At 56.4% G+C, this 25,115-nt stretch overlaps 7 protein-coding genes across 7 annotated transcripts; all 7 read left to right on the forward strand.

Moving 5' to 3' along the window:
• The first annotated feature begins 1,591 nt into the window (after window positions 1-1,591).
• Window positions 1,592-1,933, forward strand: LOC135405764 (feather keratin B-4-like). Its single transcript, XM_064640351.1, has one exon. It carries the CDS (start codon window positions 1,592-1,594, stop codon window positions 1,931-1,933), a length of 342 nt encoding a protein of 113 aa, XP_064496421.1.
• A 3,089-nt stretch (window positions 1,934-5,022) lies between these two features.
• LOC135405770 (feather keratin B-4-like) lies at window positions 5,023-5,367 on the forward strand. The gene has a single exon (XM_064640364.1). The coding sequence runs from the start codon at window positions 5,023-5,025 to the stop codon at window positions 5,365-5,367; it is 345 nt and encodes a 114-aa protein (XP_064496434.1).
• A 3,066-nt stretch (window positions 5,368-8,433) lies between these two features.
• LOC135405780 (feather keratin B-4-like) lies at window positions 8,434-8,775 on the forward strand. Its single transcript, XM_064640376.1, has one exon. It carries the CDS (start codon window positions 8,434-8,436, stop codon window positions 8,773-8,775), a length of 342 nt encoding a protein of 113 aa, XP_064496446.1.
• Window positions 8,776-12,002: 3,227 nt separating this feature from the next.
• On the forward strand, window positions 12,003-12,811 carry LOC135414044 (feather keratin B-4-like). The gene has a single exon (XM_064654332.1). It carries the CDS (start codon window positions 12,187-12,189, stop codon window positions 12,523-12,525), a length of 339 nt encoding a protein of 112 aa, XP_064510402.1. The 5' UTR covers window positions 12,003-12,186; the 3' UTR covers window positions 12,526-12,811.
• A 3,367-nt stretch (window positions 12,812-16,178) lies between these two features.
• On the forward strand, window positions 16,179-16,692 carry LOC135414106 (feather keratin B-4-like). The gene has a single exon (XM_064654459.1). It carries the CDS (start codon window positions 16,254-16,256, stop codon window positions 16,596-16,598), a length of 345 nt encoding a protein of 114 aa, XP_064510529.1. The 5' UTR covers window positions 16,179-16,253; the 3' UTR covers window positions 16,599-16,692.
• Window positions 16,693-20,524: 3,832 nt separating this feature from the next.
• LOC135414148 (feather keratin B-4-like) lies at window positions 20,525-21,499 on the forward strand. Its single transcript, XM_064654598.1, has one exon. It carries the CDS (start codon window positions 20,685-20,687, stop codon window positions 21,021-21,023), a length of 339 nt encoding a protein of 112 aa, XP_064510668.1. The 5' UTR covers window positions 20,525-20,684; the 3' UTR covers window positions 21,024-21,499.
• A 3,169-nt stretch (window positions 21,500-24,668) lies between these two features.
• Window positions 24,669-25,013, forward strand: LOC135405787 (feather keratin B-4-like). The gene has a single exon (XM_064640389.1). It carries the CDS (start codon window positions 24,669-24,671, stop codon window positions 25,011-25,013), a length of 345 nt encoding a protein of 114 aa, XP_064496459.1.
• The last annotated feature ends 102 nt before the right edge of the window (window positions 25,014-25,115 follow it).

The raw sequence follows: 25,115 nt of genomic DNA on the forward strand, positions 1-25,115 counted from the left end.
AGACAATTGTCCAGCTGTGCAGGAGCAGCACAGGCAGCAGTGGGGGAAGCCCTGGGGGATGACAGAGCTCCAAGGGGGACAGTGACTGGGGCTCCATCTGCCTGCTGACCCATCCCCAGCGCTGGGCCCCAGGGCTCCAGGGCAACGCCACTTCTCTCCCACACTTTGATCCATGCTCTGCAAGCAGGACAAGTGGCCAGCAAGAGCCAAAGGCCATCGGGCAGCCACTGTCCCCTGCAAATTGACCTCTCCTGAAGGCTCTTCTTTGCCCCTGGCAGAATACAGGAAGGGTGGAAATGGTGTAGGACCAAAGCTCCAGCCTGGAAGGTTCAGAACATCAGCTCCCCCAAAACAGTTCCTGAAGCAGATCCTGAAGCAGCAGCTGCACTGCTGAGGCTTTCACACTTCCTCGGATCCTACAGGAACACCCATACCATGGCAGAGGTGTAAAGAGGAGCCCACTGACCTTACTGGGTTTGGCTCAGAGCTGCAAGATATCAAAACTTACAGGTTCAAAAAAACCTTATGATAAAAATGCTGAATATGTAAATTAAGGTCATAGACCAGCCTGGGCAAAAAAATTATCCAGCCTGAGTTTGCTGTTTGGTCACTGGATTATTCATGAGCTGAAGAAACATTGTTTAAATGACAGAATCTGCTGCTTGTCGACTTTGGAAGATCCAAATGGAGCATAACAGTGGGTAGGAGCTCACCCTGACCAACCTTGAGTTTTCCAGATCATCCCTCTCATTCCTGTTCAAGACAGGGGGAGAATGAGCTCTCCTTCAGCCATCAGGAAGTGCTCCCAGGCACCATGACCGTAACAGGCTACGGGAGAGTGACCTCCCAGGAACAAAAAGCAGCTTCCTCAGCATTCCTGGGTGCAGTAAAATGATTTACTTACATCCAGTTACACAGAAGAGGATTCACTCTGCACAAGGGAACCACAAACCACAGCAGACGAGTGCAATGAGGTAACCTCACTAATGACACCTCTGCCTCCAAAGCTTCACTCAGGTTTACAAACCTCCCTGAAATGCACTTCCCATGCAAATCCTCCCAATTACAGCTCAATCTCAAAAGCTGCCGCCAAGGTGAGATGGACACGGCCTCAAGGGCAGGACATGACATTGCAGAGGTGGGGACAGAAAACAGCGCCCAGCTCCGGACTCACCAGGCTGGGCCAGGCAAGAACTGCTGCCTGAGAAATGCCCCAAGGGCTGGGCCAAGGCTGTGCCGCCCCTGCAGGAGCAGCATAAAAGCCGGCCCAGTGCCTCTCTCCCTGCCACACTTCTCCTCAAGCCTTCTCCTGCCTTCTCTGCCCACCACCAGGTGAGCCTCCAGCCCCTCACAACCCCCTCCTGCTCCTGCCACACCGCCCCCCTGGCCCCTCTCGGCCAGCACGCTCGGACCCAGCCTCAGCAGCCCTCACGCCTCCCCACAGCCCCACACCAGCCTCCCCACTGACCAGCCCTCCTGCAACACCGCCCCGAGCACCCCCACCGCCCCCACCTGCCTCACACCCCTCTCTGCTCTCACCTTCTCTCACCTTCTCTTGCCTGCCCTCCCAGGGCCCCTCCACACCACACCCATGGCCTGCTACGACCTCTGCCGCCCCTGCGGACCCACCCCGCTGGCCAACAGCTGCAACGAGCCCTGTGTCAGGCAGTGCCAGGACTCCACCGTCCTCATCCAGCCCTCCCCCGTCCGCGTCACCTTCCCAGGGCCCATCATGACCTCCTTCCCCCAGAGCTCCTTCGTCGGATCCACCGCAGGGGCTGCCCTGGGCACGGAGCTCAACGTCCAGGGACAGCCCATCTCCGGCGGCTTTGGGGCCGGAGGCTACGGCCTGGGCTATGGCCGTGGCTTTGGCTACGGCCTGGGAGGCCTGGGCTGCTCTGGCTTGGCAGGCCTGGGATGCTCCACCTGCTGAGGGCCCTCCACAACTTCCCTCACACCACAAGCTCCGGCTCTGCCAAAATCTGCTACAACACAAGTACCTCAGCTGATGGTTGCCCTACTGTACCTCAGACCTTCTCCCTTCCACTGTCTTCTCTGCCCTTTCACTCTTTCTCTCAATAAAGTTCTCCTGCAGCAAAACATGACAGGCCTCCTCATCCTTTCTTCCTCCAAGACTCTTAGAATTTCATTTGGCACAGAGCTCTGGCAACAGATGCCATCGGATGGGTGGGAAAGGGACCAGCTCTCTCCTAGGAAATATTTCACAAGCCTCAACAGAGACTGGTACAGAAGGGCTTTCCACAATGGGACACAAACTCTTCCCTTGCCCAAACACAGCCTTGGACACACCACCCACACCTCGCACACGAACTCCCAGTCTGGGCTGGTTTCAGTCTCCATGGACACCGGGGGCTCCAGCCCTTCATCATCCCCAAGGCTCTACTCTGCATCCCACCAACAGCTCCCTGCTTTCCTTCTCCTCAGGCTCCCAGAGCTGAACACACAACTCCAATCTTAGCAGAAAGGAGCAGAGGGGCACATTCCCCTCCCTCTCCCTGCTGCCCAAACGGTGGCCAGGAGCCCAGCACACGGGGGCTTTCTGGGCTGCCAGGACACGTTCCTGGCTCCCAGTCAGTTCTTCACTCACCAATACCCTCCAAGCCTTCTCCACAGGGCTGCTCTCAAACCAGCCACTACCAGCCTGGAGCCCTGTTAGGGACTCACACAACCCACAAGCTCTTGGCCCTCTTGAATTCCAGGAGCATCACACAGGTCCTCCTCCCCAGCCTCTCCAGGCCCCTCTGGCTGCCATCCCTTCCCTCTCGACAACCAACCACAACACTCAGCTTGGTGTCATCCACAGTCTTGCAGAGCTCGCACTTAATCCATGATCCTGGTGGAAATGGGGTAGGTCAAACCTCCAGTGTGCAAGGTTCAGAACATCAGATCAGCCACAAAAGCAGCTGGAGCAGATCCACCAGCAGCTGCTCTGCTCAGGCTCTGAGGCTTCTCCATATGATTCAGGAACACCCACAGCAGGACAGACGAGGAGAGAGAAGCACATTGACCTTCCTCTGGTAATTACAGGTTTTTCCTCACAAGAAAAAGATACTAAGAATTAGGGCTTATAAATTATGAAAGCTTATGGCCTGAATGGTGAACCAGTGAACTGATGTCACAGACCAGCCTGGGCAAAAAGGGACCAAGCCCAGGATGTTGTTTGTTTATTGCTTTTCTTAATGAGGTCACGAAATACAGTTTCAATGAGAGAGTATCATGTCCTGTAAATGTGAGAGATGCCAAGGGACCGTAACCCTGGCAATGAGGGCAGCCTGACCACATGCCAGTAAGCCAGGGAGTCACTGCTGCTCTTCCTCCACAAACCAAGCCAGGAGCTCTCTTTCAGCCCTCAGGAAGTGCTCCCAGGCACTGGCACCATGAGCAGCTGATGGCAAGAGGAGCAGAGTGGCCTCCCCAGCACATCAGGCAGCTCCCTCAGCATTCCTGGCTGCAGCACCTCACGCCCTGAGGGCACAGGTGCACCCAGTGACACAGCAAACCTTCCTGCAGGGCTTCCCCTTGCCCAGCCACACTCACTGCTCGCCTGACAAACCCCCTGCAAACTCTGCCCTGGTCTCCAGGGGGGCAGCTCTGCCTGGCAGCCTTTGGGGCCTCATCTTCACAAGGTCCCCACAAACCACAGCACACCAGGGACACGGGGGGACCTCACTGATGACACCACCAATTTCCTTGGCCTTTTTGTTTCTTCAGCCCTCCCTGACACACATCCAACCATCCAACCCTCCCAAATCCCAACTCATCAAAGCTGCCACCAAGGTCAGATGGGCACGGCCTCAAGGGCAGGACATGGAATCCCAGAACTCCACAAACCCACAGCACAGGAGTGACATCAGGTGACCTCACAGAGGACACCCCACCTCTCCTGGGCAGTGTCTGCACCTGCCAAGTGCCCCCACAAGCACATTCCAGGCACAACCTCCCAAATACCAACTCTGCCTTCAAAGCTGCCGCCACAAGGACACGTCTGCAAGAGGAGGACACGCAAAGGGAGCACTGTGGAAAGGAAAACACACCCCACCTCACCCACTCAGTGGCTCACCTTGGCCTACAAGGAGCTCACCTTGCTCAAGCAGCACCTGCCTTTCACAAACCCATCATGGCTGGGCCAGATCCCCTCCTTGTCCTGCAAGTGCTATGTGATGGCACTCAAAGTGACCTGCTCCAGAAACTTCCCTGGCACTTAGGTCAGACTGAAAGGCCTGTAGTACCCCACATCCTCTTTCCAGCCTTCTCACTGGGGAGCACAAGCCCTGTGAGCCCGGGGTGTAAACGAGCCCATCCCAGAGCAAAGCCAGTGAGAAAGGCCCGACCTAAGGACAGGCTGAGCCAGCTGGGAGAAAGGTGGGCAAGGAGCAAATGCAATGGAAGGGGCAGCTCCTCACCCCGAGCACACCTCCAGAGCTAAAGCAAGCTGGCAGGGTTGTGAGGGAATGGGGCCTCTCCGCACAATACACCCAGAAACCACAAAACGAGGGACACGGGGTGACCTCACTGATGACACCCCAACTCTCCAGGGCTTTGCTCATGTCTCCAATATGCCACAACACACAAATTCCATGGCAATGCTCCTAAATGAGAACACCTCAAAAGTGCCGCCAGCTGACAGGGCTGGGCCAAGGCTGTGCCGCCCCTGCGGGAGCAGCATAAAAGCCGGCCCAGCGCCTCTCTCCCTGCCACGCTTCTCCTCAAGCCTTCTCCTGCCTTCTCTGCCCACCACCAGGTGAGCCTCCAGCCCCTCACAACCCCCTCCTGCTCCTGACACACCGCCCCCCTGGCCCCTCTCGGCCAGCACGCTCGGACCCAGCCTCAGCAGCCCTCACGCCTCCCCACAGCCCCACACCAGCCTCCCCACTGACCAGCCCTCCTGCAACACCGCCCCGAGCACCCCCACCGCCCCCACCTGCCTCACACCCCTCTCTGCTCTCACCTTCTCTCACCTTCTCTTCTCTTGCCCTCCCAGGGCCCCTCCACACCACACCCATGGCCTGCTACGACCTCTGCCGCCCCTGCGGACCCACCCCGCTGGCCAACAGCTGCAACGAGCCCTGTGTCAGGCAGTGCCAGGACTCCACCGTCCTCATCCAGCCCTCCCCCGTCCGCGTCACCTTCATAGGGCCCATCATGACCTCCTTCCCCCAGAGCTCCGCCGTCGGATCCACCGCAGGGGCTACCCTGGGCACGGAGCTCAACGTCCAGGGACAGCCCATCTCCGGCGGCTTTGGGGCCGGAGGCTACGGCCTGGGCTATGGCCGTGGCTTTGGCTACGGCCTGGGAGGCCTGGGCTGCTCTGGCCTGGCAGGCCTGGGCTGCTCTGGCACCTGCTGAGGGTTCTTGCCAGCACAGCTGACACTCCCTGCACCTGCCCTTCTCACTCTTGCACCAATATCTCCTGCAAGCAAAGCACCTCGGCTGATGGTCGCCCTACTTGCACCTCACACCTCGTCCATCCCACTCCCTGCTCCTGTCTCTTCACTCCTTTGACTCAATAAAATTCTTTTGCATCAAAGTCTCTCAGGACTCCTCTTTTTTGATTCCAATGGTTTTACATCTTCACTCGGCACAAGGCCAGGGCTCTACAGCCAGTGGGAATCTGGAAAAAGGCCACAACACCTTTCTTAGCAAATCTGTCACCAGCACTAACACAGATGGGCAACGGAACAGGGGTGGAGGGGCCCTGCCACAACGTGGCACAAACCCATCACCTGCCACACCAAAGGCTTCCACACAACAAGGCTCTCCTGCACACGCCTCTGCCAAAGTCTCTCTGCGCCAGCACACACTGCACAAACTCTCTTCCCCACCACGACTCTTCAACCTGCCCAGCACAGACACAACATCAGCCACTTGGCCAGGATGCAGTGCAAGTGCTTCAACCCCCCTGCTCAAACCAACCCCGCAAGAGCAGCTTGGCCAGGACCATGGCCAGTTCAGCGTTACAGCTCCAGGCACACAGACTCCACCTCCTCTGCCACTCTCTCACCTCCCTCACACACAACAAGCCTTGTCTCCTTTGCCCATGCAATTCCATCTGTTTCCCTTGTGTCCAGGGCCCCTTGTCCTGCCCATGTGTTCTGCTGACAAGAGCTGGGCTCCCTCCACTTCAGTCCCTGCCAGCAGGGATTCACACACACTCAGGACACTCCCCTGGACAGCCCTGTCTCCTCCTGCCAGTCCCAGCTCTCTCAGCCTCTCTTCTAGCCAACATCCTCCGGCCTCTTTACAATCTTGATGCTCCTCAACTGCATTCCCCAAGTCCATCAGCTTCTTCCACTGGAGAGCCCAGCACTGCCCACAGACCTCACATGGCACATCACCAGTGCTGAGGAGGCAGCAAGAGTCACCTCCCACTGCTTGGTCACAACTTGCCCAATCCTCACCTGCAGACCTCTGACCCCTTTTCCCACACGGGTTCATGGCCACCTCTTGGGCCATTTGTTCTCCACCAGGAACACAAAATCTGGTCCTCATAAGAGATTAATTCTATGAAAACAGTTGATCCAGTTGATCTCCAGCCTTTCCTCCTCCCTGGGCTGACCCCTCCCCACAAACAGGACTTTGCCCCTGCCCTTGCTCAACTCCAGGACATGGCCATGGCCATCACCACTTATCTTTGCAGTCTTGGCCCAATGGATGCAGCTCCTGGGCTACAGCACTGCACACTTATTCCCATCTGCACTTTGGGACACTCAGCCCAAGGCTCTGGGCCCAGCCCTGCACACACTTCTCACCCCACCACACTGGGCACTGACACAGCCCGGCCTTGTTTGCACTCTCTGCCATCACGCAATGTTTGTGTCCAACAACACTGGACACCTCCAAATCCTCTTGCTGCCCCTCAGACAGAAAAGAAGCCCAAAACAGAGACCTCCCTCCCTGCCACTCAGCTCAGGACAGGGCCCAAAAGGCCCCAGCCATCAAAACCTTCAAAGCAGGAGGGGCACCAAACCCCCCAAGAGCACAGTCAGCAGGAAAAGTCAGGTCCAGTGTCAGGCTTAGCCAGGTGGAAGCAAAGGGGAGAGGAATGGAAGGGGAGGGAAGGGGCAACACCTGTGAAACTCCAGAGCAGCCTGACAGGGCTGGGATGCTTTGGGGCCCCTCCTCACAACACACCCCCAAACCACAGCACACCAGGGACACGGGGGCACCTCACTCATCACACCCCACCTCTCCAAAGCTTTGCTCACATCTTCAGCCCTCCCTGACACGCACCATCAACTCCAGACTTTGCCCTCTAATACTCACAGTTCAAACCTGCTGCCAAGGTCAGATGGACACGGCCTCGAGGGCAGGACATGCAATCACAGAATTCCACAAAGCAATGTCCGCACCATGACACAAGAGGAGAGAGGAGCCCACTGAACAATCACTAGGAATTATAATTTTTTATTCTCAGGTACAGGATGTTACAGGTTCAGAGTTATGAAACCTCATGGCTTGAATGCGGAATAAGAGAACAGGCATCACAGACCAGCCTGGGAAAAAAGGGATGGAACCCCATTGGCTCTTTGTTTATTGTATTTCTTCAGGAGCTCAAGAAATAAAGTTTAAATGACCAAGTACCTTGTCAGGAAAATTTCAGAAATCCAAGTGGACCATAGGAATGGAACCGGACCAGCCTGAATTCAGCCTGAACAGATTCAAGTTTTCCAAGTCCTCTCTCTTGATCTCAATGATCATTCCAGGGGATGAGCTCTCTTTCATCCCTCAAGAATTGCTCCAAAGGACCATGACCTTTCCAAGTTGATGGAGAGTGACCTCCCCAGGACATCAAATGGCTCCCTCAGCATTCCTGGGTGCAACACAACGACTGATGGACATCCAGTCACACAGAACAAGTGGATCCACAATCCACAACACATCCAGAAACCACAGCACACAAGGACCACAAAATCACCTCACTGATGACATCACACCTCTCCTGGGCTCTGGTTATTTATTTGGCCCTCCCTGACACACATCCAACAATCCAACCCTCCCAAATCCCAACTCCTCAAAGCTGCCGCCAGCTGACAGGGCTGGGCCAAGGCTGTGCCGCCCCTGCGGGAGCAGCATAAAAGCCGGCCCAGCGCCTCTCTCCCTGCCACGCTTCTCCTCAAGCCTTCTCCTGCCTTCTCTGCCCACCACCAGGTGAGCCTCCAGCCCCTCACAACCCCCTCCTGCTCCTGCCACACCGCCCCCCTGGCCCCTCTCGGCCAGCACGCTCGGACCCAGCCTCAGCAGCCCTCACGCCTCCCCACAGCCCCACACCAGCCTCCCCACTGACCAGCCCTCCTGCAACACCGCCCCGAGCACCCCCACCGCCCCCACCTGCCTCACATCCCTCTCTGTTCTTACCTTCTCTCACCTTCTCTTCTCTTGCCTGCCCTCCCAGGGCCCCTCCACACCACACCCATGGCCTGCTACGACCTCTGCCGCCCCTGCGGACCCACCCCACTGGCCAACAGCTGCAACGAGCCCTGTGTCAGGCAGTGCCAGGACTCCACCGTCCTCATCCAGCCCTCCCCCGTCCGCGTCACCTTCCCAGGGCCCATCATGACCTCCTTCCCCCAGAGTACCTTCATTGGATCCACCGCAGGGGCTGCCCTGGGCACGGAGCTCAACGTCCAGGGACAGCCCATCTCCGGTGGCTTTGGGGCCGGAGGCTACGGCCTGGGCTATGGCCGTGGCTTTGGCTATGGCCTGGGAGGCCTGGGCTGCTCTGGCCTTGGAGGCCTGGGATGCTCCACCTGCTGAGGGCCCTCCACAACTTCCCTCACACCACAAGCTCCGGCTCTGCCAAAATCTGCTACAACACAAGTACCTCAGCTGATGGTTGCCCTACTGCACCTCAGACCTTCTCCCTTCCACTGTATTCTCTGCCCTTTCACTCTTTCTCTCAATAAAGTTCTCCTGCAGCAAAACATGACAGGCCTCCTCATCCTTTCTTCCTCCAAGACTCTTAGAATTTCATTTGGCACAGAGCTCAGGCAACAGATGCCATCGGATGGGTGGGAAAGGGACCAGCGCCCTCCTAGGAAATATTTCACAGGGATCAACAGAGACTGGTACAGAAGGGCCTTCCACAATGGGACACAAACTCTTCCCTTGCCCAAACAGAGCCTTGGACACACCACCCACACCTCGCACACAAACTCCCAGTCTGGGCTGGTTTCAGTCTCCATGGACACCGGGGACTCCAGCCCTTCATCATCCCCATGGCTCTACTCTGCATCCCACCAACAGCTCCCTGCTTTCCTTCTCCTCAGGCTCCCAGAGCTAAACATCCAACTCCAATCTCAGCAGAAAGGAGCAGAGGGGCACAATCCCCTCCCTCTCCCTGCTGCCCACACTGTGGCCAGGAGCCCAGCACACGGGGGCTTTCTGGGCTGCCAGGACACCTTCCTGGCTCCCAGTCAGTTCTTCACTCACCAATACCCTTCAAGCCTTCTCCACAGGGCTGCTCTCAAACCAGCCACCACCCGCCTGGAGCCCTGTTAGGGACTGACACAACCCACAAGCTCTTGGCCCTCTTGAATTCCAGGAGCATCACACAGGTCCTCCTCCCCAGCCTGTCCAGGCCCCTCTGGCTGCCATCCCTTCCCTCTCGACAAGCAACCACAACACCCAGTTTTTTGTCATCCAGACTCTTGCAGAGCTCGCACTTAATCCATGATCCTGATGGAAATGGGGTAGGTCAAACCTCCAGTGTGCAAGGTTCACAACATCAGATCAGCCACAAAAGCAGCTGGAGCAGATCCACCAGCAGCTGCTCTGCTCAGGCTCTGAGGCTTCTCCATATGATTCAGGAACACCCAGAGCAGGACAGATGAGGAGAGAGAAGCACATTGACTTTCCTCAGGTAATTACAGGTTTTTCCGCACAAGAAAAAGATATTAAGAATTAGGGCTTATAAGTTATGAAAGCTTATGGCCTGAATGGTGAACCAGTGACCTGATGTCACAGATCAGCCTCGGCAAAAAGGGACCAAACCCACTCTGTTGTTTGTTTATTGCTTTTTTTAATGAGGTCACAAAATACAGTTTCAATGAGAGAGTATCATGTCCTGTAAATGTGAGAGATGCCAAGGGACCGTAACCCTGGCAATGAGGGCAGCCTGACCACATGCCAGTTAGCCACGGAGTCACTGCTGCTCTCTCTCCACAAACCAAGCCAGGAGCTCTCTTTCAGCCCTCAGGAAGCGCTCCCAGGCACTGGCACCATGAGCAGCTGATGGCAAGAGGAGCAGAGTGGCCTCCCCAGCTCATCAGGCAGCTCCCTCAGCATTCCTGGCTGCAGCACCTCACGCCCTGAGGGCACAGGTGCACCCAGTGACACAGCAAACCTTCCTGCAGGGCTTCCCCTTGCCCAGCAACACTCACTGCTCGCCTGACAAACCCCCTGCAAACTCTGCCCTGGGCTCCAGGGGGGCAGCTCTGCCTGGCAGCCTTTGGGGCCTCATCTTCACCAGGTCCCCACAAACCACAGCACACCAGGGACACGGGGGGACCTCACTGATGACACCACCAATTTCCTTGGTCTTTTTGTTTCTTCAGCCCTCCCTGACACACATCCAACCATCCAACCCTCCCAAATCCCAACTCATCAAAGCTGCCACCAAGGTCAGACAGGCGCGGCCTCAAGGGCAGGACATGGAATCCCAGAACTCCACAAAACCACAGCACGGGAGTGACATCAGGTGACCTCATAGAGGACACCCCACATCTCCTGGGCAGTGTCTGCACCTGCCAAGTGCCCCCACAAGCACATTCCGGGCACAACCTCCCAAATACCAACTCTCCCTTCAAAGCTGCCGCCACAAGGACACATCTGCAAGAGGAGCACACGGAAGGGGAGCATTGTGGAAAGGAAAACACACCCCACCTCACCCACTCAGCCCACAGCACACGAGGGCCATAAAAGCACCTCACTGATGACATCACACCTCTCCTGGGCTCGGGTTGTTTCTTCAGCCCTACCTGACACACATCCAACAGTCCAACCCTCCCCAAAACCAACTCCTCAAAGCTGCCGCCAAGGTCAGATGGACGCGGCCTCAAAGGCAGGACATGGAATCCCAGAATTCCACAAAGGAACATCTGCAAAATGACAGAAGAGGAGAGCACAGCACACCAACCATCCACTAGGAATTATAGTTTTTGCTCACAGCTGCAGAATGTTACAACTGACGGGTTATACGTTATGAAACCTCCTGGCTTGAATGCGGAAGAAGGGAATGGAAATGCCAGACATGCCTGGGAAAAAAGAGATCAAGCCCAATTTGGTGTTTATTTATTGTATTTCTTCAGAAGGTCAAGAAATAAAGTTTAAATGACCAAGTACCTTGTCATGAAAATTTCAGAAGTCCAAATGGACCATAGGAATGGAATCAGACAAGCCTGAATTCAGCCTGAACAGCCTCAAGTTTTCCAGGTCCACGCTCTTGATCTCAATGATGATTCCAGGGGATGAGCTCTCTTTCATCCCTCAAGAACTGCTCCAAAGGACTATGAGCTTTCCAAGCGGATAGAGAGCAGCCTCCCCAGGACATCAAATGGCTCCCTCAGCATTCCTGGGTGCAACACAATCACTGATGGACATGCAGTCACACAGAACAAGAGGATCAACAATCCACAACACATCCAGAAACCACAGCACACGAGGGCCACAAAATTACCTCACTGATGACATCAGACCTCTCTTGGGCTTGGTTGTTTCTTCAGCCCGCCCTGACACACATCCAACAATCCAACCCTCCCAAATCCCAACTCCTCAAAGCTGCTGCCAGCTGACAGGGCTGGGCCAAGGCTGTGCCGCCCCTGCGGGAGCAGCATAAAAGCCGGCCCAGCGCCTCTCTCCCTGCCACGCTTCTCCTCAAGCCTTCTCCTGCCTTCTCTGCCCACCACCAGGTGAGCCTCCAGCCCCTCACAACCCCCTCCTGCTCCTGCCACACCGCCCCCCTGGCCCCTCTCGGCCAGCACGCTCAGACCCAGCCTCAGCAGCCCTCACGCCTCCCCACAGCCCCACACCAGCCTCCCCACTGACCAGCCCTCCTGCAACACCGCCCCGAGCACCCCCACCGCCCCCACCTGCCTCACACCCCTCTCTGCTCTCACCTTCTCTCACCTTCTCTTGCCTGCCCTCCCAGGGCCCCTCCACACCACACCCATGGCCTGCTACGACCTCTGCCGCCCCTGCGGACCCACCCCGCTGGCCAACAGCTGCAACGAGCCCTGTGTCAGGCAGTGCCAGGACTCCACCATCCTCATCCAGCCCTCCCCCGTCCGCGTCACCTTCCCAGGGCCCATCATGACCTCCTTCCCCCAGAGCTCCTTCGTCGGATCCACCGCAGGGGCTGCCCTGGGCACGGAGCTCAACGTCCAGGGACAGCCCATCTCCGGCGGCTTTGGGGCCGGAGGCTACGGCCTGGGCTATGGCCGTGGCTTTGGCTACGGCCTGGGAGGCCTGGGCTGCTACGCCAACAGGGGCTGCTCTGGCATCTGCTGAGGCCCCAAACAACCGCCCAAACAACAACCACCCAGGACCTGGAAGTCACCAAATGGAACATGGATTCATCTCCTTGCCCAGGCTGTCCAATTGGCTCAGCACTTCCAGCTCCTGTTCTCAGGGCTCCAAGCAAGGAAGCAGCCAAGGGGCCAGCCCATGCTGCCTGCAAACATGGTCCAGCTCCTTCCTTCTTTTCTCCCCCTTCCCTTCTCTCCAGTGCCCCTTCGGCTCTGGCCAGTCCCCTCTGCTGCAAACACCTTCTCACAAGCCACACACCATTGGCTACCTCTGCCGGGCTGCTCCCACCCAGGGGAGCAGCAAGATCTCAGGGCTCTTCACAAATCTTCTGCAAGGGAAGGATCTCGGCTGATGGTCGCCCTATTTGCACCTCAGACTGGATCCCTTCCTCTGGCCGCTCCTTTCTTTTCACTCTTTAGTCTCAATAAAGTTCTCCTGCATCACAGCCTCTCATGACTCCTGGTTATTTGTTCTTCCAATGGTCTCACAGCATCACTTGACAAAAAGCCAGGAATCAACAGGCCCTGGGCAAGGTGGAAAAGGGCCACAGGACCAATTTAAACAAATGTGCCATCAGCACTAACACACAGACTGGAACAGGGTGGGGGCCCTTCCAGAACATGGGACAAACTCATCACCTGCTACACCAAAGGCTTCCACACAACACTGCTCTTACCTGTGCACACCACACCAAAGGCACTGTGGTCCAGCACACACTGCACAAACTCTCTTCCCCAGCAGGACTTTTCAGCCCTCCCAGCAAACCTCCTGTTTGGCAAAAACTCTGCAGAGGAAGTGCTTCAATCCCCCTGCTCAAGCAGAGACAGACAGAGCAGGACTCCCAGGACTTGGAAGTGCTTGGCACAGCACCAAGCCTGGCTGAGATCAAGAAGTCTTTGGAAAATGCTCTCAGAGACATGGTGGGATTCTTCAGGTGTCCTGTGCAGGGCTGGGAATTGGACTCCATCATCCTCATGGGTCCCTTCCAACTCACAATATTCTATGATTCTAAAATCTAAATGCAAAAGATCTCCAAGTCCAACCATTCCCCCAGCATGGCCAAAGCAACCACTTCACCCATGTCCCCAAGGGCCACATCTACACGGCTTTTACATCCCTCCAGGGATGGGGACTCCACCACTGCCCTGGACAGCTGTGCCAAGAATTGACAACCCTTCCCAGCAACTCAATAGGCAACTCAACCTTCCCTGGGGCAAGTTGAGCCTTTTCCTCTCCTCCCATGCCTTGGGAGCAGGGAGACAACACTGACACTCTCCTTGTTCTGAGCCCCATTCAGGGAACTCCAGAGAGCAACCAGGTCACCCCTCTCTTTCAGAAAATTAAACATCGCCAGTTCCTGCCTCTGCTCCTCACTTGTCTTCTCCTCATCCTTCACTACTTTCCCTTCCCACGTGTCCCAGCACAGCCCAGCACTGGACCCCACAGTGGCACCAGCGCTATGGATGAACCAATACGAGACTTTGGGCAGCACAGGAGGCCTCCCGGAATCACAGGGATTGCTTTCCCAATCCCAGTGGGAAAGACCAGAGCTAGAGACAGGCTGGGAGAGATGGAACCAAGGAGGGGAGGGAATGAATGCCATGAAGGGGCAGCTCCTCATGTCTGGTCCAGCTAAAAAGGTCCAGAGCAGCCTGACAGGGCTGGGATGCTTTGGGACCCCTCCTCACAACACACGCCAAAACCACAGCACACCAGGGACATGGGGGCATCTCACTCGTCACACCCCACCTCTCCAAAGCTTTGCTCACACCTTCAGCCCTCCCTGACATGCACCATCAACTCCAGACTTTGCCCTCAAATACTCACAATTCAAAGCTGCTGCAAAGGTCAGATGGACACGGCCTCAAGGGCAGGGCAGGGACTCACAGAATTCCACATAAGAATGCCTTTCTTGTGACAGAAAAGGAGAGAGGAGCTTGCCAATTGACCACTAGTAAGTATAGTTCTATCCTCACAGATCCAGGATGTTACAACTTTGGGTTATAAATTCTGAAACCTCATGGCTTGAATGCGGAATAGGGGAAGTGACGTCCCAGAGCAGCCTGGGCAAAAAGGGATCAGGTTCACTTTGTTGTTTCTTTATTGGATTTCTTAATGAGTTAAAAAGATACACTTGGAATGACAGAATATGTTGTCACATGAATTTAGGAAATCCAAATGGAACAGAACACTGGAACAAGTTCAGCCCAGGCAGCTTCTACTTTTCTCCAGTTCCTCCCTCTTGGTCCTGTTCAAGTCAGGAGGGAAATGAGCTCTCCTTTACCATCAGGAAGCCCTCCAGGCACTGTGACCATTCCAAGCTATTGCAGAGTGACCCCCCTGAACATCCCCCAGCTCCCTCAGCATTCCTGGGAGCACCACAATGACTGAGGGACATCCAGTCACACGCACGAAGAGGCTCCACTCTTCCCAACACAACCCCAAATCACAGCACACCAGGGCTACAGGCTGACCACACCAATGGCACCCACCTGCCAAAGCTTTGCTCACATCTCCAGCCCTGCCTGACACACACTTGGCAGGCAAATCCTCCCAAACACAACACTCACCTCAAAGCTGCCGCCAAGGTCACATGGACACGGCCTCAAGGGCAGGACATGGAATCACAGAGGTGATTCCTCAAAGGAATGTCTGCACCAGGACACAAAAGGAGAGAGCAGCACACCAGCTCTCTGCCAGCAATTAGTGGCTTTTGCTCACAGCAACCCAATGCTGAGACTGACAGGTTACAAGTTCTGGAACCTCATGGCTTGAATGTGGAAAAAGGGAATGGAAATCCCAGACCAGCCTGGGCAAAAAGGAATCGAGCCCTGTTGGGTCTTTGTTTATTGCATTTCTTAATCAAGCCAAAAATACAGTTTAAATGAAAGAGAACATTGTTCTGTAAATTTGAGAAATCCCAATGGAGCACAACAATGGAACAAGTTCAGCCTGAGCAGCCTCTGCTTTTCCAGATCCTCTCTCTTGATCCTATTCAACAGACAACAACAGAAGCTCCCCTTCATCCATCAGGAAGGGCTCCCAGGCTTTGTGACCTTTCCAAGGCATTGGAGAGTGTCCTCCTCAGGACATCAAATGGCTCCCTCAGCATTCCTGGGTGGAACACAATGACTGATGGACACCCAGTCACACAGAACAAGAGGATCCACAACCCACAACACATCCAGAAACCACAGCACACGAGGGCCACAAAATCACCTCACTGATGACATCACACCTCTCCTGGGCTTTGTTGTTTTTTCAGCCCTCATTGACACACAACAAACCCTCCAACCCTCCCGAATCCCAACTCCTCAAAGCTGCCGCCAGCTGACAGGGCTGGGCCAAGGCTGTGCCGCCCCTGCGGGAGCAGCATAAAAGCCGGCCCAGTGCCTCTCTCCCTGCCACGCTTCTCCTCAAGCCTTCTCCTGCCTTCTCTGCCCACCACCAGGTGAGCCTCCAGCCCCTCACAACCCCCTCCTGCTCCTGACACACCGCCCCCCTGGCCCCTCTCGGCCAGCACGCTCGGACCCAGCCTCAGCAGCCCTCACGCCTCCCCACAGCCCCACACCAGCCTCCCCACTGACCAGCCCTCCTGCAACACCGCCCCGAGCACCCCCACCACCCCCACCTGCCTCACACCCCTCTCTGCTCTCACCTTCTCTCACCTTCTCTTGCCTGCCCTCCCAGGGCCCCTCCACACCACACCCATGGCCTGCTACGACCTCTGCCGCCCCTGCGGACCCACCCCGCTGGCCAACAGCTGCAACGAGCCCTGTGTCAGGCAGTGCCAGGACTCCACCGTCCTCATCCAGCCCTCCCCCGTCCGCGTCACCTTCCCAGGGCCCATCATGACCTCCTTCCCCCAGAGTACCTTCGTCGGATCCACCGCAGGGGCTGCCCTGGGCACGGAGCTCAACGTCCAGGGACAGCCCATCTCCGGCGGCTTTGGGGCCGAAGGCTACGGCCTGGGCTATGGCCGTGGCTTTGGCTACGGCCTGGGAGGTCTGGGCTGCTCTGGCCTGGCAGGCCTGGGCTGCTCCGGCACCTGCTGAGGGTCCTTGACACCACAGCTGACACCCCCTGCACCTGCCCTTCTCACTCTGGCACCAATATCTCCTGCAAGCAAAGCACCTCGGCTGATGGTCACCCTACTTGCTCCTCACACCTTCTCCCTTTCACTGGCTGCTCCTTTCTTTTTACTCTATTGTCTCAATAAAGTTCTCCTCCATCACAGCCTCTCATGACTCCTTGTCATTTTTTCTCCCAGTGGTCTCACAAACTCCCTTGGCACAAAGCCAGGCCTCAACAGCCCATTGGGGTGGCTGCACAAGAGCCACAAGATCCTTCTTAACAACTAGGACACCACCACCAACACACAGACTGGCACAGCTTGAGGGTCCTTTCTGAGCAGGGGACCAGCCCATCTCCTGCTACACCAAAGGCTTCCACACAACACTGCTCTTACATCCCTCCCATTTGTTTCTCTTGTCTTTTCACTCTTTTGTCTCAATAAACTTCTCCTGCATCAAAGCCTGAGACGCCTCTTCCTCCTTTATTCTACCAGGGCTTTTCCAACTTCACCCCCTACACAGCCAGCTCCACAGGCCATTGGGGTGGGTGGAAAAGGGCCACAAGACCCCTCCTAGGAAATATGTCACCACCACCAGCAACATTGACTCGCTCCTGAGGGTCTTTCACAAAGTTTCACCAGCCCATCACTCATCACACTCAGGCTTTGACATGACAACGCTCCCTGGCACACCCCAACCCTTTGCTCCCACCACAAACACCTCCAGTCCCTCTTACACCATCTCCCCTCACAGACACATCCCAGGACCACCCACACAAGACCCCATGTCCTTGTCCCCTCATGCTCCAAGGACCTTGGGGAACCCATCCAGGCTGTCCAGCTCACCACCCACCCTTCCACAGGGTCCTCAGCTCACCCAGCTCTGGGCCCTGGTTGCACTGTCCCTCTGGCTGCCCGCTCCCCATTCCTCCTGCCTGGCAGTCCCCGGGCCAGGATCTCACCTTCTTGTGGGTCTTCAACTGATCCCTGCTGGAGATGCCCCGGCCACCATCCCCTGCTCACTGCAGGGCCCCACAGGGACCCATTCCGGGGGTCTCTGCACCACCAGCCTCCCTCTCCAGGGGCCCTGCATCACCTGTGCACGTGACCCTAAGCCCCCATCCCTCTGCTCTCACGTCCCACAGCAAGTCCCCTTTGGGAGGTCACTGTCACTGGGCATTCCTCAGGCACAGCCTGGAGACCTTGGAACCAGGGGCAGGGACAAGCCTGGGACCCTGCTCTGCTGACAATTTGGGGCTCTGCAGGGTTGGGGTTGATCTTTGCAGGACGCCAAGTGCCCACCAAGCCCCTCTCTCAGTCCCTTCTCTCCAGTGGACAGAAGAGAGAAGAAGATGGAGAAAGGCTCCTGAGTGGAGTTAAGGACCGGGAGAGCTCTCACCAATCACCATTGTGGGCAAAACAGACTCCACCCAGGGAAATTATTTTAATTCCTTAAAAATCAAACCTTCGAGTAAGATAATGGGACAGAAAACCAAACCTTAAATACCTTCCCTTCACCCCTCCCTTCAGCCAGGCTCAACTTCACTCCCCAGTTCTCTGCCCCCTCTCCCCAAGTGGCTCAGGGCGATGGACAAGGTGGCTTGGGGGCAGTTCATCCCATGTTGGTTTTGCTGTTCCTTCCTCCTCACACTCTGCCCCTGCTCCAGCGTGGGCTCCATCCCACACACACAGTCTCCAACGGGGGCCTTCCCATGGGCTGCATTTCCATACAAACGGCTCCAGCCTGGCTCCCTCCCACGGGCTCAGGCCTTCAGGAACACGCTGCTCCAACGTGGCTCTGCAGGGGCTCCCAAGCTCTGCCAACAAACCTCCTCCATGGCGGGCCCCTCTCTCCAGGGGGCCACAGGTCCTGCCAGGAGCCTGCTCCAGCTCGCCCTCCCCACGGCCTCACAGCCTCTTTGGCCACTCCCTGGCTCTGCTGGCAGCTCCTCCTGGGGCTGCAGCTGCATCTCTGCTCCACCCTGCACCTCCAGGGGCTGCGGGGGGACAGCCTCACCCACCATGCTTTGCTCCACGGGCTGCACAGCACATTCTGCTACAGCCCCTGGGCCACCTCCTCCCCTCCCTCGGCACTGCCCTTCATCACCCCAGACTTCTTCCTCTCCCATGGTTCCTCTCTTCCAGCTCCTCTTGAGCACTAATTGTGTCCCTTCCAGAACAGGCTGTGATCACAGAATCCCTGCATCAACCAGGATTGCCTCTGCTTTGTCCAGCAGCTGATCCAACATGGAGCCAGTGGGAACTTGCTGTGTCAGTCACCAGGGAAGCTTCTGGAACTTTCTCACAGAAGCCACATTTGCAGAACTCTTGTCAGCTGAACCTGATACACTCAGATACAACCTTAGCAGCAGTAGGCCCCCAGAGAGCACACCCAGTGGGCAAGGCTGAGCCTAAAACCAGGCTGTGTGAGCTGGGAGAAAGCTGGAGGGGAATCCAACAAAATGGAAGGAGAAGCCCCTCATGCCTGGCACAAACTCTTCTTTGGACGCTCATCTTCAAACAGAGCACAAGCCCTGTGACCCCAAAGGGTCAACTTGCTGACAGCAGAGCACAGCCAGTGACAAAGGCCAGGCTCAAAGACAGGCTCAGTGAGCTGGCAGTGAGGCTGGAAGGAAGGAATGGGATTGAAGGGGCAGCCCCTCACACCCGGCACGGCTGCACAGCCCAGACCAGCCCGACAGGGCTGAGAGGGAATGGGGCCCCTCTAAACAACTCACCCACAAACCACAGCCCCCGAGGGACACGAGGTGACCTCACTGATGACACCCCACCTCTCCAGTGCTTTGCTCACATCAGACAAATGCCCTGACCCCCATATTTCATGTAAATCCTCCCAACAACCAACTCATCAAAGCTGCCACCAAGGTCAGATGGACGCGGCCTCGAGAGCAGGACATGGAATCACAGAATTCCACAAAGGAACATCCACAAAATGACAGAAGAGGAGAGAGAAGCCATACGGACCCAGCTAGCTTGAGGGTTCAACCGCAAAATGCTCTTTATTCAAATGAGACACCACCTTTTATATGGGTTCTAATAGTGACATGTGACACCCTTGACCAAACACCAGGGGTATCTCGTTTCCCATGTGCATGGGAGTATTTCTGGACTTCATTTCACAGGATGCCTCATCCACCATCGTTCCTAAAACCCAACTCCTACAAAACCTCATAGCTTGAATGCGGACGAAGGGAATTGGCGCAACAGACCAGCCAGGGAAAAAAGGGATTGAGCACTGTTGGGTGTTTCTTAATTCTATTTCTTCATAAGGTCAAGAAATAAAGTTTAAATGACCAAGTACCTTGTGAGGAAAATTTCAAAAATCCAAATGAACCATAGGAATGCAACCTGACCAGCCTGAATTCAGCCTGAGCAGCCTCAAGTTTTCCAGGTCATCTCCCCTGATCTACATCATGATTCCAGGGGATGAGCTCTCTTTCATCCCTCAAGAATTGCTCCAAAGGACTAGGACCTTTCCAAGCTGATGGAGAGTGACCTCCCCAGGACATCAAATGGCTCCCTCAGCATTCCTGGGTGCGACACAATGACTGAGGGACATTCAGTCACACCGAAGAGGTGGCCCAGTCAGCACAAAGCACCCACAAACCACAGTACACGAGGGCCACAAAATCACCTCAGTGATGACATCACACCTCTCCTGGGCTTTAACTGTTTCTTCAGCCAACAATCCAACCCTCCCAAATCCCAACTCCTCAAAGCTGCCGCCAGCTGACAGGGCTGGGCCAAGGCTGTGCCGCCCCTGCGGGAGCAGCATAAAAGCCGGCCCAGCGCCTCTCTCCCTGCCACGCTTCTCCTCAAGCCTTCTCCTGCCTTCTCTGCCCACCACCAGGTGAGCCTCCAGCCCCTCACAACCCCCTCCTGCCCTCACGCCTCCCCACAGCCCCACACCAGCCTCCCCACTGACCAGCCCTCCTGCAACACCGCCCCGAGCACCCCCACCGCCCCCACCTGCCTCACACCCCTCTCTGCTCTCACCTTCTCTCCCCTTCTCTTGCCTGCCCTCCCAGGGCCCCTCCACACCACACCCATGGCCTGCTACGACCTCTGCCGCCCCTGCGGACCCACCCCGCTGGCCAACAGCTGCAACGAGCCCTGTGTCAGGCAGTGCCAGGACTCCACCGTCCTCATCCAGCCCTCCCCCGTCCGCGTCACCTTCCCAGGGCCCATCATGACCTCCTTCCCCCAGAGCTCCTTCGTCGGATCCACTGCAGGGGCTGCCCTGGGCACGGAGCTCAACGTCCAGGGACAGCCCATCTCCGGCGGCTTTGGGGCCGGAGGCTACGGCCTGGGCTATGGCCGTGGCTTTGGCTACGGCCTGGGAGGCCTGGGCTGCTACGCCAACAGGGGCTGCTACGGCATCTGTTGAGGCCCCAAACAACTGCCCCAACAACAACCATCCCGGACCTGCAAGTCACCACATGGAACAGGGATTCATCTTCGTGCCCAGGCTCTCCAATGGGCTCAGCACTTCCAGCTCCTGCTCTCAGGGCTCCAAGCAAGGAAACACCCAAGGGGCCAGCCTGCACTGCCTGCAAACATGGCCCAGCTCCCTCCTCCTCTTCTCCCCCTTCCTTCTCTCCAGCGCCCCTTCGGCTCTGGCCAGTCCCCTCTGCTGCAAACACCTTCTCACAAACCACACACCATTGGCTACCTCCACTGGGCTGCTCCCAACAAGGGGAGCAGCAAGATCTCAGGGCTCTGCAAGAATCTCCTGCAAGGGAGGGACCTCAGCTGATGGTCGCCCTATTTGCACCTCAGACCGGATCCCTTCCCCTGGCTGCTCCTTTCTTTTTACTCTTTAGTCTCAATAAAGTTCTCCTGCATCACAGCCTCTGATGTCTCCTCTTAATTTTTTCTTTCAATTGTCTCACAGTCTTAAGGAGTACAACGCCAGGGCTCATGAGGCCATCAGGGTTTGTGGAAAAGGACCACAAGGCCTTTCTTAACAATTGTGCCACCAGTACTAACACACAGACTGGCACAGCGTGGGGGGCCTTCCAAAATATGGGACAAACCCATCACCTACACCAAAGGCTTCCACACAGCAATGCTCTCCTGCACACCCCTCTGCCAAAGTCCCTCTATTTCAACACACACTGCACAAACTCTCTTCCCCAGCAGGATTCTCAAACCCTTCAGCAAACACAGTTACAAGATCATAGACTTTGACAAAAACTCTGGAGAGCAAATGCTTTACCCCTCTTCACAAGCAGAGCCAGAGAGAGCAGCATTTCCAGTGCTGTGGCCAGTTCAGTTTTAGATCTCTCAGGATGGAGACTCCACAACCTCTTCCACACTATGAACACCCTCAAACTGCCTTCTTTGCCCATGGAATTCCATTCATTTTCACTTGTGCTCATGGCCAGCTCTTCTGCTACTGGGCAGGACTCTCAAGAGCCCGGCTCCCTTCACTTCATTCCTGCCATCACGGATTCATACACACCTAAGATGACCCAGGGCACATTTTTGACTCCTCACTAAGTGTTCCCAACTCTCTCACCCTCTCCACTTATGAAAAGCTCCTGCACCCCTTCAAAACCCCTGTGGCCCTACACTGCTCTTGAGTCACTCAGTCCAGGATCCTTTGGTTCTCCACCATTACCACAAGGTCCATCTCTGCTGGGTTGCTTTCTGTCTAATTGCTCCGCAGCCACTGCTGCCACAAGGAAGAGTCCTCTGCAGAAACAGGACTTGGCATTTCCCTGCTGAATTCCATCAGATTCATCTCTTTGCAGTGCTGGAAAATCAGGTCCCTCCCTCAGCACTCCACGCTTCACCCCACCTTTCCCCATGGACTATTGCACATCCAGTGACACAACCCCCCTCTCTGGGGGGATCCCTGAGACCCCCGCACTCCCTGGCACCCCCAGCCCAGCCCTGCACTGGCCCAGCTGCCTCTTGCCTGCCAGGCCCTGCAGCCCCAGCAACGCCCAGACACACATCCCCTTCCTGCCTCCCCTCCTCTTCCTCCCCAACACCTCTGCTGCCCTGGGGGACAACCCTCAGCACACTCAGCTCCCCTGCATTTCGGCAGCTGCTGGCACTCAGCACAGCTCCTGGCAGGCTGCAACCAGCCCAACTCAGCCCCACTTAGCAAAGGCACTCAGGGAAGATGCAGGCAACTGCAAACCTGTCCCTCTATCCAGAGCACCTGGAAAATTGGGCAGAAGATCCTACAGGGTGGAACTGGAAGGCTTTGAAAGGACAATGCAACCATCAGGAAAAGTCAGGGGGGGCTCACTAAGGGAAAGTCTCTCCTGCCTCATTTCATATCCTTCTGTGTTTATGCCCCTCCACTCAGGCATGAAGGGAATGTGGTGGATGCAGTTTGTTGGGCTTTTAGTCAGGTTGATGCTCCTGTCCCTCACTGCACCCTCCTGGACAAGACAATTGTCCAGCTGTGGAGGAGCAGCACAGGCAGCCGTGGGGGAAGCCCTGGGGGATGACAGAGCTCCAAGGGGGACAGTGACTGGGGCTCCATCTGCCTGCTGACCCATCCCCAGCGCTGGGCCCCAGGGCTCCAGGGCAGCGCCACTTCTCTCCCACACTTTGATCCATGCTCTGCAAGCAGGACAAGTGGCCAGCAAGAGCCAAAGGCCATTGTGCAGCCACTGTCCCCTGCAAATTGCCCTCTTCTGAAGGCTCTTCCTTTCCCCTGGTAGTGTGGTCAGAATACAGGAATGGATGGAAATGGTGTAAGACAAAAGCTCCAACCTGGAAGGTTCAGAATATCAGCCCCCTCAAAACAGATACTGAAGCAGATCCAGAAGCAGATCTTGAAGCAGCAGCTGCACTGCTGAGGCTTTCATGCTTCCCCGGGTCACACAGGATCACTCACACCATGGCAGAGGAATAAAGGGGAGCCCACTGACCTCCTAATAACAATTATTGCGTTTGGCTCAGAGCTGCAAGACAGGAAAACTTACAGGTTCAAAAAACCTTATGACAAAAATACAGGATACGTAAATTAAGGTCATAGACCAGCCTGGGCAAAAAAATTATCCAGCCTGAGTTTGCTGTTTGGTCACTGGATTATTCATGAGCTGAAGAAACACAGTTTAAATGACAGAATCTGCTGTTGGGCAACTTTGGAAGATCCATATGGAACATAACAGTGGGTAGGAGCTCGCCCTGACCAACCTTGAGTATTCCAGATCATCTGTCTGGATCCTGTTCAAGACAGGGGGACAATGAGCTCTCCTTCAGCCATCAGGAAGTGCTCCCAGGCACCATGACCTTTCCAGGTCACAGGAGAGTGACCTCCTCCCAGGAACAAAAAGCAGCTTCCTCAGCATTCCTGAGTGCAGTAAAATGATTTATGTACATTCAGTCACATAGAAGAGAGTTCACTCTGCACAACAGAACCACAAACCACAGCAGACGAGTGTCATGAGGTAACCTCACTAATGACACCTCTGCCTGCAAAGCTTCACTCAGGTTTACAAACCTCCCTGAAATGCACTTCCCATGCAAATCCTCCCAATTACAGCTCAGTCTCAAAAGTTGCCGCCAAGGTGAGATGGACACAGCCTCAAGGGCAGGACATGACATTGCAGAGGTGGGGACAGAAAACAGCGCCCAGCTCAGGACTCACCAGGCTGGGCCAGGCAAGAGCTGCTGCCTGAGAAATGCCCCAAGGGCCGGGCCAAGGCTGTGCCGCCCCTGCGGGAGCAGCATAAAAGCCGGCCCAGCGCCTCTCTCCCTGCCACACTTCTCCTCAAGCCTTCTCCTGCCTTCTCTGCCCACAACCAGGTGAGCCTCCAGCCCCTCACAACCCCCTCCTGCTCCTGCCACACCGCCCCCCTGGCCCCTCTCGGCCAGCACGCTCTGCCCCAGCCTCAGCAGCCCTCACGCCTCCCCACAGCCCCACACCAGCCTCCCCACTGACCAGCCCTCCTGCAACACCGCCCCGAGCACCCCCACCGCCCCCACCTGCCTCACACCCCTCTCTGCTCTCACCTTCTCTCACCTTCTCTTGCCTGCCCTCCCAGGGCCCCTGCACACCACACCCATGGCCTGCTACGACCTCTGCCGCCCCTGCGGACCCACCCCGCTGGCCAACAGCTGCAACGAGCCCTGTGTCAGGCAGTGCCAGGACTCCACCGTCCTCATCCAGCCCTCCCCCGTCCGCGTCACCTTCCCAGGGCCCATCATGACCTCCTCCCCCCAGAGTACCTTCGTTGGATCCACCGCAGGGGCTGCCCTGGGCACGGAGCTCAATGTCCAGGGACAGCCCATCTCCGGCGGCTTTGGGGCCGGAGGCTACGGCCTGGGCTATGGCCGTGGCTTTGGCTACGGCCTGGGAGGCCTGGGCTGCTCTGGCCTGGCAGGCCTGGGCTGCTCCGGCACCTGCTGAGGGTCTTTGCCATCACAGCTGACACCCCCTGCACCTGCCCTTCTCACTCTTACACCAATATCTCCTGCAAGCAAAGCACCTCGGCTGATGGTCGCCCTACTT

The sequence above is a fragment of the Pseudopipra pipra genome, chromosome 1, assembly GCF_036250125.1.
Source record: "Pseudopipra pipra isolate bDixPip1 chromosome 1, bDixPip1.hap1, whole genome shotgun sequence".
Lineage (NCBI taxonomy): Eukaryota > Metazoa > Chordata > Aves > Passeriformes > Pipridae > Pseudopipra > Pseudopipra pipra.

What these genes read in the sequence shown, in the direction of transcription:
- LOC135405764 (XM_064640351.1), top strand. Translation starts at nt 1,592, where the DNA reads ATGGCCTGCTACGACCTCTGCCGCCCCTGCGGACCCACCCCGCTGGCC.
- LOC135405770 (XM_064640364.1), top strand. Translation starts at nt 5,023, where the DNA reads ATGGCCTGCTACGACCTCTGCCGCCCCTGCGGACCCACCCCGCTGGCC.
- LOC135405780 (XM_064640376.1), top strand. Translation starts at nt 8,434, where the DNA reads ATGGCCTGCTACGACCTCTGCCGCCCCTGCGGACCCACCCCACTGGCC.
- LOC135414044 (XM_064654332.1), top strand. Translation starts at nt 12,187, where the DNA reads ATGGCCTGCTACGACCTCTGCCGCCCCTGCGGACCCACCCCGCTGGCC.
- LOC135414106 (XM_064654459.1), top strand. Translation starts at nt 16,254, where the DNA reads ATGGCCTGCTACGACCTCTGCCGCCCCTGCGGACCCACCCCGCTGGCC.
- LOC135414148 (XM_064654598.1), top strand. Translation starts at nt 20,685, where the DNA reads ATGGCCTGCTACGACCTCTGCCGCCCCTGCGGACCCACCCCGCTGGCC.
- LOC135405787 (XM_064640389.1), top strand. Translation starts at nt 24,669, where the DNA reads ATGGCCTGCTACGACCTCTGCCGCCCCTGCGGACCCACCCCGCTGGCC.